Source organism: Callionymus lyra, chromosome 5, assembly GCF_982586985.1.
Source record: "Callionymus lyra chromosome 5, fCalLyr1.hap1.1, whole genome shotgun sequence".
NCBI lineage: Eukaryota > Metazoa > Chordata > Actinopteri > Syngnathiformes > Callionymidae > Callionymus > Callionymus lyra.
The window spans coordinates 31129294-31141926 of NC_141822.1; the positions used below are offsets into that span (position 1 = coordinate 31129294).

A 12633-nucleotide genomic window follows, 5' to 3' on the forward strand; every position below is an offset into this window, starting at 1 on the left:
GAAAAGCCTGAACAAATAAAAACGTCTTAAGATGTTTCTTGAAGGAGTCAGTAGATCCATCAAACACAGAGAGAGATGAAGATCGTTCCAAAGCTTAGGAGCAACAGCCTGGAAGGATTTCTCTCCTCTGGTCCTGAACCGTGTGCGAGGAACCATCAGTAGATTTTGATCCACAGACCTCAGAGCCTGAGCTGGGGTGTAAGGCCATGAGTTATAGATGACAAGTTATTGATTCAACCGAAACATGGGCTTCATAAAAAGTATCTGGTTGCGAGGGCATCCATTTAAATAGTGCAATGTAATTGTATTTGTATATTTTTTGGGGAAAAACAACATTAGGTCAGCATGCTTTAAATGAGCAACATGGTAGAGATATGTTATCATATGGTTGCACCTTGTCTCATACTGTGGTCAAGCTGTCGTCCCTGGAGGCAAAATGCCCACTTTCTCTACAGGACCCTCTGATGAAGAACACCTTCAGTGCCAGACTTATCTACCCAAGCTACAGGAAGGAGAGATACTGCTGCTCCTTCCTGCTCACTACTGAAATATAAAGTGCAGAAACACAGTACAGAAGTACGTAGTACTCACTGATTAAAACGTTATATGTTTGTATTATATAACCTGAGTAATAATTGTATTATTATTATTGTTATTATTATTATTGTTCCATTTTTTTTTTGTTTCTTCTGGTAATCTGCTGGTGTGACAACTTACATTTATCAACTGTGGGGAAAATATATATGAATATCTCATCTTATTAAACGTCTTGTTATATCTGGAATCTAAGATCAGGCCAAACATAGATAGGATATATTAATGCATAAACATACTTAAATATATATTTATATATATATCGATGTATGAGGCATTTATGCGACATTTACTGACTGATAATATGGTATTTTATTGTTGTAACTACTGGCCCTTTAAGTGTGACGCGTGCTTCGGTGACGTAGCCTGCAGAGGGCGTGGCCGGCCTGTGAAATGTCAGGGTGGAATGGCGCTCGGCGCGGTATTTTGAACAATCGCCTTTCGCTTCTCTTGTTCGGCCTGGATATCTAACCCTTCGCAAAAGCCTCCGGTAAGCCCAGCGAGTGTTCGTACTCACTTAAAACCTCTCCGCCACTCACACCGCGTCCTTCAGCACACGCACGACATTGTTGAGTGTTGAGAAATAGTCCAGGCTAGCGCTGGTTAGCAAGCTCAGCAAGTTTGCTAGTACAGTTGTCCTGCCCGCTGCTCCTCACTAGTGCCTGATAGTCATCGATTACACGTCGAGCAGTAAACAAACAACTATGTTTATGTCGCCATCGTTCTTTATTTCCTTCCTTTTGCACTGTAGATCATCTTGGATCAAACTCGGTGTACGTTATGGAAAAGCTGAGGTCGGACGTTGACTAAAACAAACATGGTTTTGTCTGCTTAACTACCTGCTGAAGCTTAGATCCAGACCTCAGTGACCAGGAGTCAATCGATCACACATTGAAGGATGTTTTGGCGTTTTTTATGTCGCCTAGTTTCGACTAGTAATGGAAGCCGCACTGGTTTAATGTCGGCAATAAAACAGATGATGGAAGCTGTCGTTTTAACTGAGAAGTGCAGCTCGATGACGACGTCCGGCGATTTCCAGTCGTTCCTCTGAACGATGCCAAATACGAGTGAACATAACTGCAGCTAACACCCTCATTTCAACATGATTCCACCCGCTGCTATGGCAACTAGTTAGGCAGGGTTAACTCAACCACTTCCCTGCCGCACAGGTAAATGTAGTGTAAATGTCATAGTGATCTCATATGAACTGCAAGTTACTGCGATCTGTACTTTACAATACACGAGGAGTTTATGTACATGGCGTGGAGGGATTCTGGGCAGTCGTGTTTTGTAATTTATGCGAGAGTTTGGTGAATCTGCGTTTAATATTGTGTGTTGTTTTCCTCCGGTGTTAGCCGCTAAAGCTAACTGGCTTGATGACGGTGGAAAAATGGCGGATCTTTCGAAATCCAAGCCCAGACCAGAATAGTAACACAGCCCAAAAACACCACATGCAGGCTCTTCTTGCGGCGCTTTATGGGCTATAAAATGTATATTTTAAGATGCATTTTTAATCTGAGCAGAAGCAACGAGAAGTTGAGAGTGTGTGTCCGGGTCTGGTGGATTACTGTGCGGGGGACAAAGATGATCTGCGCGGCCTAGTTCACCCCCATCAGCTGTTAGGCGCTGTCAAGACGTGACGAACCCAAACATTCGCTCTTCATTCCTCCAGGTCAACTAGTAAATGGAATAAAATGCTATTGCATCGCTATTACCATGTAAGAAACAAGCAGTATGTCAGTTACTCTCATCACTTGGGTGAACAAGTCTGAAATTATACTTTGGGGAACAAAACAGCTTCTCAAAAACAAAACATGCTCGCAACATAAAACAAAAGTATAAATGGCTGCAGATTTGCTTTTATTTTGAGCAACAAATATGAATTAAAACAAATTAATGCTGATCAGAATCAATTTTAATGCCACTGTCTGTGAAGGGTTCCACCATCTAGGAATTTGATTTGCGTCATATTGGATTTGTTGGATACGTTTTCTGACTTGGTCTAAATGAAGTAAAACATGTTATTAGCCCCCTATTCTTGAATCACTAGATGATATTAATGGGTTGTTCAACTCGATGTACTAATATAATTCTGTAACACTACTTAAGAGGTCATCCTCATCTAGCATCAGATGCAGGGTCTAAATTATTACTGACCTCACTTAAGGAGATCAGACTTGCAGTAAAAAAAAATGTAAAACAACAATTTACAAAACAATACTATTCAGTCCATCACCATGTTGGATAGATCGAATCGCTGTTGGTTGAGAGGAATTGTGGAACTTGGTCCCTTTTGTCGATAAAACTCAACAAAGTAATTTGTGAACAAGTGTACAGGTTTAGTGTTTTTGAAAAGAGCTCTTAATATTCCGAGGGTTATCTCATGGCACTTTAAATGTTATTAAATAAACTATTACTATTCCATTTAAGCTTTTTTTTTCTCAACTGCATATATAATAATCCATGTGTCTTGTAGGACTCTGAGTTGTGATTGGTAGGTAATTCTTCATCATTCTCCTTATTTTCATAGCCGACTGGATTTTTCTCACTCCTGTATATAATCAAATGCTATGAACAGTGACTTTATTGGCTCTAAACGAGGCAATTCTTCAGGAAACTTCATCACCATCACAAGCTACTAAGAGTTTCTATTGGTTGCAGTTTTGGTCCATAGAAACAACTGAAGAGGTTTGTAAACATGAAGGTGTAAAAACAAACATGGTAAACCATTTTGTTGAAGGTGTTGTTGGATAGTAAAATTGAAGCATGATTTAATCAATCCATGATTTATCTTATTGGTTTGCAGTATACAATTGTGACACATTATGTACTGACTTGAGGGCTGTCTTTATGCAGGTAAGTATCATTAATAATTTATAATAATGAACGTGGTCCAGGTTATGAAAAAGATTGACGGTTGTTTTTTTGGTTCTTAATAATCTGACCCAGATCACAGTAACCTCAGAACCTCAATTTATATCAGGCTGCTAAGTTCTTAATGGTCTATTATTCCTTAGTAAAACTGCAAGGAAAACATTTTGTCCTCAAATTCCACCTCAATGATGACAGTGCAATCCTTTTCAATATTTAATTTCTTGAATCTAAAATAAAATGAATTTTTTTCTCGCAGAGAACTGAAAGGTTACAATCATGGATGTGGTCTCGCCAGAGCTCATCAGTCTCCTCCCTGATGAGATCATGGACACCGAGGCGATCGAGGATGTGGATCATCCTCAACCCAACGACATTATGGTTCACTCACAGATGGCAGAGGACTCTTCAGTTCCGATGGAAACTGATACGCCGGCGGTAACGAAATCTCTGGCCTCTAACACGGAACATACTCAGGTTCTGACCACCCCATCGGACTCGATACTCACCATGAGCTCTGCCAGCCAGCCTTCCATTTCCATTTCGAGCACATCGTCTTCGCCGCTAAAACTCAAACCGCTGCTGGCCACTTCGACAGCCATGACCAAAACAACAGACAGTATGACCGGTGTGAGCGTCACAACAAGCGGCTTGCAGAAGCTATCGTCCCCCTTTGCTATTTCAGCTGCCAACCATCAGGTCATTCTCAACAAGGTGGCTTTGTCGCAGGCCACAGAAGCCGCTAAGTCGGTCGGGACTCACCAGATCATCAAAGATGGACAAAAACTACTTGTGACTTGTGGGAAGTCTGGACAGCCTATAGTTCTACAAATTCCTCACCTGGCAGGAAAGCCCGGTGCTTTGCAGGGTCCAGGAGACGGCAAGTCTCCAGCCCCACAGTTCAAAGTGGTGACCATTGGAGGGAGGACGGAACTGAAGCCCGTTGTGGGAACAGCTGGAAATCAAATGAACACGTTACAAGCCCAGCAGCTGAAGACTGTGCAGGTAAGGTTCCAATCCACTCATGAAAATGATTTCCAAATGTGCTCAGTGTTTTTGTGAGAGGATGCTGGACTCTGGCAGCTTTTAAAGCTGATATTGGGACACATTATGGTTTCAAAACAAATGAAGGCGGATACGACTTTGTGCGGTCTCTAAATTATGTAACACCAGAGGAAAGACCTACAACTATATCCTCGTTCCTACAGTATCGCAATCGTTTTTCTTGCACCGTTGTATGCATCATCGCAAGATTCTACCTTGTTAATTGTAAATCAAAAATATCATTGGATTATTGACGCATATAACATAACTGTAGTAATAAAACATAAATATGATGTGCATAATGGTAATCATTTTTATAGGATTATTCAAATATATTTTGGAGTGCAAAGCTTAAAATACCCGAGTGCTCAAATGTTTTTGTCAATATTATTATTTAATTCTGGTCAATTGTGGCTTGTAACAGACCTTTCTAGTCGTTGACCACCGTCTGACAGAAATAACCAATTTGAGATAGATGTATACATGTAAAAATACGAATCAGAATTTTATGAGATGGTTCTATGCATGTTGTGAATCTGAAAGGGAATAACCCTCAACCTGATCTGTGTTAAAGGAGCTCTTAACTTAGTTAAGCATTTGGTTAACTAAGTTACACGTGCATTAAGGCTATTGTTTTGTGTTTTTTTATACATGGTGCTTGTTAACATCCCCTCACGTGTTTTATACGCATTGATGAGTACAAAGAACGTAGCCAATGGTAAGCAAGCATAGTGATTGCGTTTTGCCAATGGCACTGATATTTACCATAAGTGGGTCATGGGGCCATTTTGACAACAGAAAAGAAGAAGGAGGGGCATAAGGTTTTTTTTTTCCCAGATTGACGATGCATGCCAGTCCACAGGGGAACATGGTGCAATGTTGCAAAACAAAAAACACCCTTTAGTCCAAGGCAAGCAAATGCAACACTTGTTGTATCTTGATGGTTAACTTCTGGAATTTGATTTATAAACCACATTTATCCTGTGTGCTCTTAGTCATGTTTAATTCCTGTTTTAATTTTGTTTTATTTCTTGTCTTCAAGCATGTTTTTACATGCTACATGTTTTACAGATAACTTGTTTTAATGTTGTATACATTTATCACTTTCGTGCATATCGTACCCAACAATTTGCTTCGTATTTTGCAGCCTAATTGCCATCCCAAAATAATATAAAATGTATTGATTGCTGCCATAACTCTGTAGCATTATAACGTTAAATCAGAAAACCCTTAAGAAATGTTCTCATCTTGACAATCATCAGTGTTGTGTCTATTTTAACTCTCCTTTTACGCTATTCTATCCATGCCTGCAACCACTTCAAATTACTTTTTATTTTTGGTCCTTATGGTTCCGTGAGTTTGATTGTTTTGCTTTTCATGTTGTAACTAAAAAATAGAGATACAAGTCCAAACTTACTGAACCTGTAAAGGTGTTACAGCTGCTTATCTGGAGTGATCATTTTTTCAGATTCCAACATGTCCACAAGTCAGCCTCTCTCGGGCTAAGAGGTTAAGGAATTCCTAATTTTCTCACAAATGTACGGCACAGAGCTATTACTCAGAAATATTGGTTGTGTACGCAATAAGACACGTGTACATACACGCATACAACCATGTAAAATGGTCAGACCACCCTTTATCAACAAATGCAGTGGATTTGCCATTAAGTAGTATAACCCCCATGTGTATAGAGTAGAATAGAAAATGTTTCTTTTAACGTATTATGTGATAATGGATAAAAAAGTACTATGTAATATCTGTCTAGCTAATGTAAGTCAGTACTTGGGTGAGTTCAGTTTTAATCAATGAATAAAGACAGAGTCAGTCCTTAATCCTTACTGCATTTTTAATGCTTCTATTGTCGAGGCGGAGAACTGCTAAGCTGTTTTTCAAATCTCATTCTGAGTAAGCCAACCAGTCACAATCATAGCTCTGACATAATTCCCAAACTGATGGGATGAACCACAGGAGAATTAGAATGGCATTAAAATCTGCATTATTATGAGGCTCCCGTTTTTTAAAGCATAGCTCAAGATATCAGAATAAAAAATACATTAAAATAAAGTTTTTAAGAATGGATTACCTTTTATTCCATCCTACTCACTAAATGAATGGATGCATTCACCTGTTGTTCCAGATTGCAAAGAAAACTCCAGTGTCATCAGCAGGCCCGTTCAAGTTCATCATCACAAAGACGGTCAACAGCAAAGTCCTGAGTCCTCAGGCGTCCGTTTCTCCCGTCATCACAGGTGAGTCTGACAATACTGACAACCTGGCTCTTCAATGACACCGATTGATTGATTGATTGATTGATTCTGTCCACGCTTAGGCCGGGTTCTCACCCAAACATCACCTGTAGTGACGCCCAGGACGATCACGCTCACAGAGTCTCAGAACGCAAACTTGCAAAACCTTACTGGGAAGAAGATCGCCATCTCGCCGTTAAAGACTCCCAGCAAGGTAAAGATGAAGGTGACGGTTTGGACGAAATACAGTGGTGTTCCTCAGGGTCCTTGTCCAACTGATGTTTAATTAATTCAAAGAAATGGGTTACTTAAAATGGCATTCAAAAGTAGGTTTGTTAAAATAAGATAAACAATCATGTGTATTTATAATTGTTAATAACATTTAAATCCAGTTGTTCTGGGTTTATTTTAATTAACTATTATAAATTATTATACCAGTGTTAATGTTTTCCATATCTTCTGTTTGGATTTGTAATAACGGTTTCAAAAATTAAAAAAGGCAAAAAAAAACTTTTTGCTAGGAACTTTGGCTCCCCTAGTGGGACTAATCAAGGAATATTATATGTTTTATAATTCAGTGTTTGTGTCCACTGACAGATGTTTTAATCTAGTGTGGTTGGATCCAAATATTCCTGAATCGAAAATAATTCAGTTAAATCAGTTAATTTTCACTTTTTATCTTGTACATATTCGTGTGTCAAAACCTCTCAAAAATTCCCACTCCCCCCGCAGGAAACACAGCACTACAGCTATACAAATACAAATTACTTACTTACTTACTTGTACAGCTGACATTTGTGCAGGTGAATCTAGTCTGTGTTTGGCTGGTCCTACCAACATGGTTTGAACTTTATGCAGAAGATTAACTTTCAAGAAGTTACAGGGTTTTAAATGTCAAATTATCTCTGCAGCGACAGGATTGTCTGTAAAATATAATGAATTAAAAATATAATTTTGCGGGAATCCACATAATAATGAATAATGCTGATCTAAGCACTAAATGTGATGGTAAAACAACTCTTTCCCTCAGCTCACTGTTGTCTCTGTGGCCTCGCCGACCTCCAACGCTCAGCAGAAGGCCGTCACACTGCCCGTCAACATGACCCTCGGGCAACAGATCCTCACAGTCCAGCAGTCCACGTCTGTGTCTCCAGTCAAAGTAGCCACCAGCCAGGCAACCATACAGGTGAGGTCGAAGTTCAGATCTTCAGCCGCAAGACTCTCATACATGAATCGTTGAATGCTTCTATAATGTACCCTCCAATGTCCTCCACCAGGGCATCAAACCCGTCCAGGCGGCGGGGGGAGTCGGCACCTCCCAGTTCAAGACCATCATCCCGCTGACCACGCAACCCAACGTGCAGCAGATCCCAGTCCCAGGAAGCAGGTTCCACTACGTGCGGCTGGTAACGGCCACCACAGCGAGCACACAGGGCCACCACAGCAGTCCCAGTTCTAGCTCCGGTCCCACAGGTGAGGCAGTGGTCAGGTGACTCCGAAGCCAGTCCGCGGTTGAGTCTTAACATGTTTCAACATCTGCAGCCAAACCCATGGTGGTGGGCGCGGGCGCCGTCAGGATGTCGGTGCCGATCATCCCGGCTCAGACCATGAAGCAGGTGAACTTGAGCGTCCATTTTGAAATGACAGCCAGACGCGCTTCTATGTATCCTTATAGCCGCCTTCTCTTCAGGTCGCCCCCAAACCCATCCCCTCAGCAGTGGTCGGCACCACTCAGTCGCAGCAGCGGCTCATCATGCCGGCCACACCGCTGCCACAGATCCAGCCCAGCTTCGCCAACCTCCCTCCGGGCACCGTCCTGGCCCCCGCCCCAGGAGGAGGCAACGTGGGCTACGCAGTGGTGCCGGCCCAGTACGTCACACAGGTGAGCTGCGACCCCTTCTACACCCGCATCCAGACGCACAAGTGTCGACAACACCGCAATGAATCCATCTTTCTATTGAGAGAGAAAAGAGTTTTTTTATCCTTGTAGCTTCTAATAAGACAATGTTTCTTCCTCTCCAGCTCCAGCAGTCTCAGTTTGTGGCCCACTCGGGCAGCACGACCTTCTCCACACCCACTGGTGTCCAGACCCCGGCCAGGTTGCCTCTCAATGGGTACATCTTCATCCTCAATTGATTCTCGGTTAATTCAGCCGTTAAAGAGGCGTTTAATCTCTCCTGCTGTGGTCCTCCCTTCCAGCGTCTCCACGGTAGAATCCACGTCCAGACCCAGGAAGCCCTGCAACTGCACCAAGTCACAGTGTCTCAAACTGTGAGTTTTCCAAAAGTGTCCGTCATCGTTCCGACATGGCTGACAAACTCTCTTTCTCTCCTCCAGGTACTGTGACTGCTTTGCCAACGGAGAGTTCTGCAACAATTGCAACTGCAACAACTGCTTCAACAACCTGGAGCACGAAACGGAACGCCTTAAAGCCATCAAGGTCAGTGGAATCTGTGTTCTGTCGTTGTGGAAAACATGATATTACGATATATTGTTTTGCTTTCTGTAACACACAATAAATATTCTAAACGCTGATGACAAATATCTTTATTTTGCAAAAAAGTAAGAATTACCCCAAAGTTATTGACGGTACTTGATCTGTCCTGTTGTTTTGAGACCTAATCCTGTGAATGAGAGCAAAGTGATCGAGCTTAAAAAAGAACCTCAGGAGAAGAATGGATGCAAGAATCACACAATAATAACGACAGAAAGAGGAATCGAAGACCTACCCCACTTTTCTACTCCTAATTGTCGACCCATTATGGCTTTTTTTTTAAAAATTTGATTACTTTTTTTTAGTTTATAAATTTAAAAAATGGGTGAAATGGACCAATGTTTAAAAATGTTTCTCACTGTTTGATCCGAAAACATAGTTGTGATCTTCTAAAATGACTTTTCAATAAGTGTCCAGCTTTATTTTGTTTTATTTCCTATTAATTTACTATGTCTTGATGTGTTCAGGTTTAAACATTTTAATGTTCCCACTTCCCAGGTACTGGGACAGGTGAACATAACTCATTGGGCCTCATAAACGTGTACTTCTTTTTTTTTTTAGTTGTTTAACAAAAACCACCCATGTTTAAAACCAGTTGCTACTGACTCTTCAGCGTCATAAGTCACTGTCCTGGCTTTACATAAGACATGTTATTAATGTTCATGCAAATTTTGGAATAAATACATGACTATTAGCTTTTTATTGACATTTTTTATTATTAAGTCACTTATGTTATGTTTATTAAATCTATTTTTGTTTATGGAATATTGCATATATTGTGTTTGCCAATGTTATGAGTTGCTCATATCGTTCCACCACCAGTTTCTACCAATACATTAATTTTTCATTTACAATTTAATAGATGGATGGATGGATGTATACTTTATTGATTTCAGAGAGGAAATGTATGAGCAAACTATTTAGCGAGCAATGCTTAAAGTAGTTTTCTTGGATTTCTTTTTTTTTTTTTACCTCCAAAACTTGTCCTGCTGCCTTGTTATAAAATCGCTACATCCCCTCTGGACGAGACCAGTTTAATAGATAATAAAACTGACTTAATGTAACCTGAATTTATGTTGTTGTCCACAGACGTGTTTGGACAGAAACCCGGAGGCATTCAAACCTAAAATAGGGAAAGGAAAGGAGGGCGAGTCGGACCGACGACACAGTAAAGGGTGCAACTGTAAACGGTCGGGCTGCTTGAAGAACTACTGCGAGTGCTACGAGGTGAGTCCGGCTGTTTTCATTCCCCCACGTTTCCACTTCTAAACGTTGTCTCCCCGCAGGCCAAGATCATGTGCTCGTCCATCTGCAAGTGTATCGGCTGCAAGAACTTCGAAGAGAGTCCCGAGAGAAAGACGCTCATGCACCTCGCAGACGCCGCCGAAGTACGAGTTCAGCAGCAGACGGCGGCCAAAACAAAACTGTCCTCGCAAATCTCAGACCTGCTCATGAGGACCGCGCCGGTCATCTCCAGTGGCAGCGGGAGGTACTGAAATAAGTCATTACTTTATTGAGCATACTGGTGAAGGTGTCTGAGTTCACTAAGAGGGAGTGAGAAGGCAGAGCAGTATTGTAAAACAAGTGTGGCGTGAGTTTTGGATTGTTTTTGAGCTTTTTCTTTTATTTTATGTTACAAGTCTAGCTAGTCAAAGTTATTTCACTTGTTTGAGTCTCGCTGAAAACCATTTTAGTTTCGGGTCAAGAATGTTTCAAATTACCGTGGCAGCTATGAACACTTGGACTGATAAAATAAAAACATGTGTTATTATATAAAAAATATCCATAATATAGATCACATATTTAGCTCTGATGTATTATCTGTGGTGGTCCTCATTACTGACGTGGTCTTCTGCTCCCACAGGCTGCCGTACACGTTTGTGACGAAGGAGGTTCTGGACGCCACGTGCGAGTGTCTGCTGGAGCAGGCGAGGAAGGCGGAGCAGACCCAGCAGCCACAGGTGGAGGCAGAGAGGATGATCCTGGACGAGTTTGGACACTGCCTCATGAGGATCATAAACTCTGCGGCGAAGGCCAAAGCTGACTTCCCCCCCATCAACTGCTAGACCTGGACCCTGGAGAGGCTGCGGAGAGGAGGGGGGGGTCGGCTGAGAACCTGCAGGGACCATAAAAACTCTGTTGAGTTCGGACACGAGTCGTGATCATCTCCTGCAGTGGAGCGACACAAACCCTCCTCCACTTCTGTTTTGTAATGTAGAGTTTGATGATGTCATCAGCCTCTCCGTGTTGTCATAGCGACGCACTTGCAACTTTGATATTTATTTTTTATGACTTTGTAATCCATATTAGCCCCTGATATTCTCCTGCTGTGACTTCTGCTGCACGCTGGGTTGATTGAAGATGATGGAGGCAGGACGCACACACTTGTGTGTGTTTGATATTTATTTGTAGAAATCTAATCGCCACACAGATTGTCTTCCTGCTGCACAGTTTATCATTTGAAGGTTATGCTCTCGCCCATTGTATTTTTATTCTTTAGTGGTCATTGACCTCCCATAATAGTTTTCACAATTATTTTTTTCTGCATGCTGAATTACTTGAGGCTAAAACACACAGACTTACACAATGCTCTTAGGAAAGACCGTCACACAAAATAACCTTTTAAGCATTTTTAAATTCACAAACACTTTAATGGAGATAAATAGACGTGTGCAACATAGACACAAACATTGGTGCATGTGTGGAATATTTATCCAACCTTTATAAAATGCACATAAATGTCTGTAAACATTTAAACGGAGTCATTTAGGTGACACACACACTCTTACACTCTTGCCTCACTGGTCTCTCCCCAAACTCGTCCGATCAACTTCTAATCTGTAACCTCACAAGTCTGAGTGCAGCTGATGACTGGTCCGGTTTTTAGAGGAAGATTGGGCAAAAGTAATTTAGGTTGTGTCAATCTGGAAGTCAACTATTAGCATCTCCTGTGTCACAGAAACCTCAACCCAGCTGGTCACGTCCTCACTACTACGATCTTCTTGCATCCAAGTCTGCATTTATGAATCATCGCCGGGTCTCATTGATTGAACTAGCAATGAAAGACTTAACGATTACATTTAGAAAACGTTTCATCCTCTATCAGGTACCGGTCAACATGGATGTTTTGTTGCCAACTAAGAATATTTCAAGAGCATGTTGGTGTGGACGTGTCAAGTTCGAGGTGACCATACTGGGGAAAAAAAGCTTTGTTAACATCTAACAAAACCTTTTTTTAAATTTTATTTTCAACAAGAAATACTTCAGCTAAAAGTTACATAACTAACCCAGAGACTAGTAGTGGCCATAAAAATCAAGTTGGAATCATTAATTAATTTATTGAATATATTTTTACTGATTTTATAAAAGAAAACAAAGTGTGTA

General features: G+C 41.2%; 1 protein-coding gene across 2 annotated transcripts; it reads left to right on the forward strand.

Annotated features, from left to right (window-relative positions):
* The first annotated feature begins 975 nt into the window (after positions 1–975).
* lin54 (lin-54 DREAM MuvB core complex component) lies at positions 976–12633 on the forward strand. 2 transcript variants are annotated; one of them, XM_087791954.1, is made up of 14 exons: positions 976–1084; positions 3725–4470; positions 6647–6758; positions 6839–6969; positions 7786–7941; positions 8033–8228; positions 8298–8371; positions 8446–8637; positions 8778–8869; positions 8955–9026; positions 9093–9195; positions 10339–10476; positions 10536–10738; positions 11114–12633. In XM_087791954.1, exons 2-14 carry the CDS (start codon positions 3745–3747, stop codon positions 11313–11315), a joined length of 2397 nt encoding a protein of 798 aa, XP_087648080.1. In that variant the 5' UTR covers positions 976–1084; positions 3725–3744; the 3' UTR covers positions 11316–12633. The 2 variants fall into 2 exon arrangements, with proteins under 2 accessions (XP_087648080.1, XP_087648081.1); XM_087791955.1 differs by lacking the exon at positions 976–1084 and adding an exon at positions 1668–1763.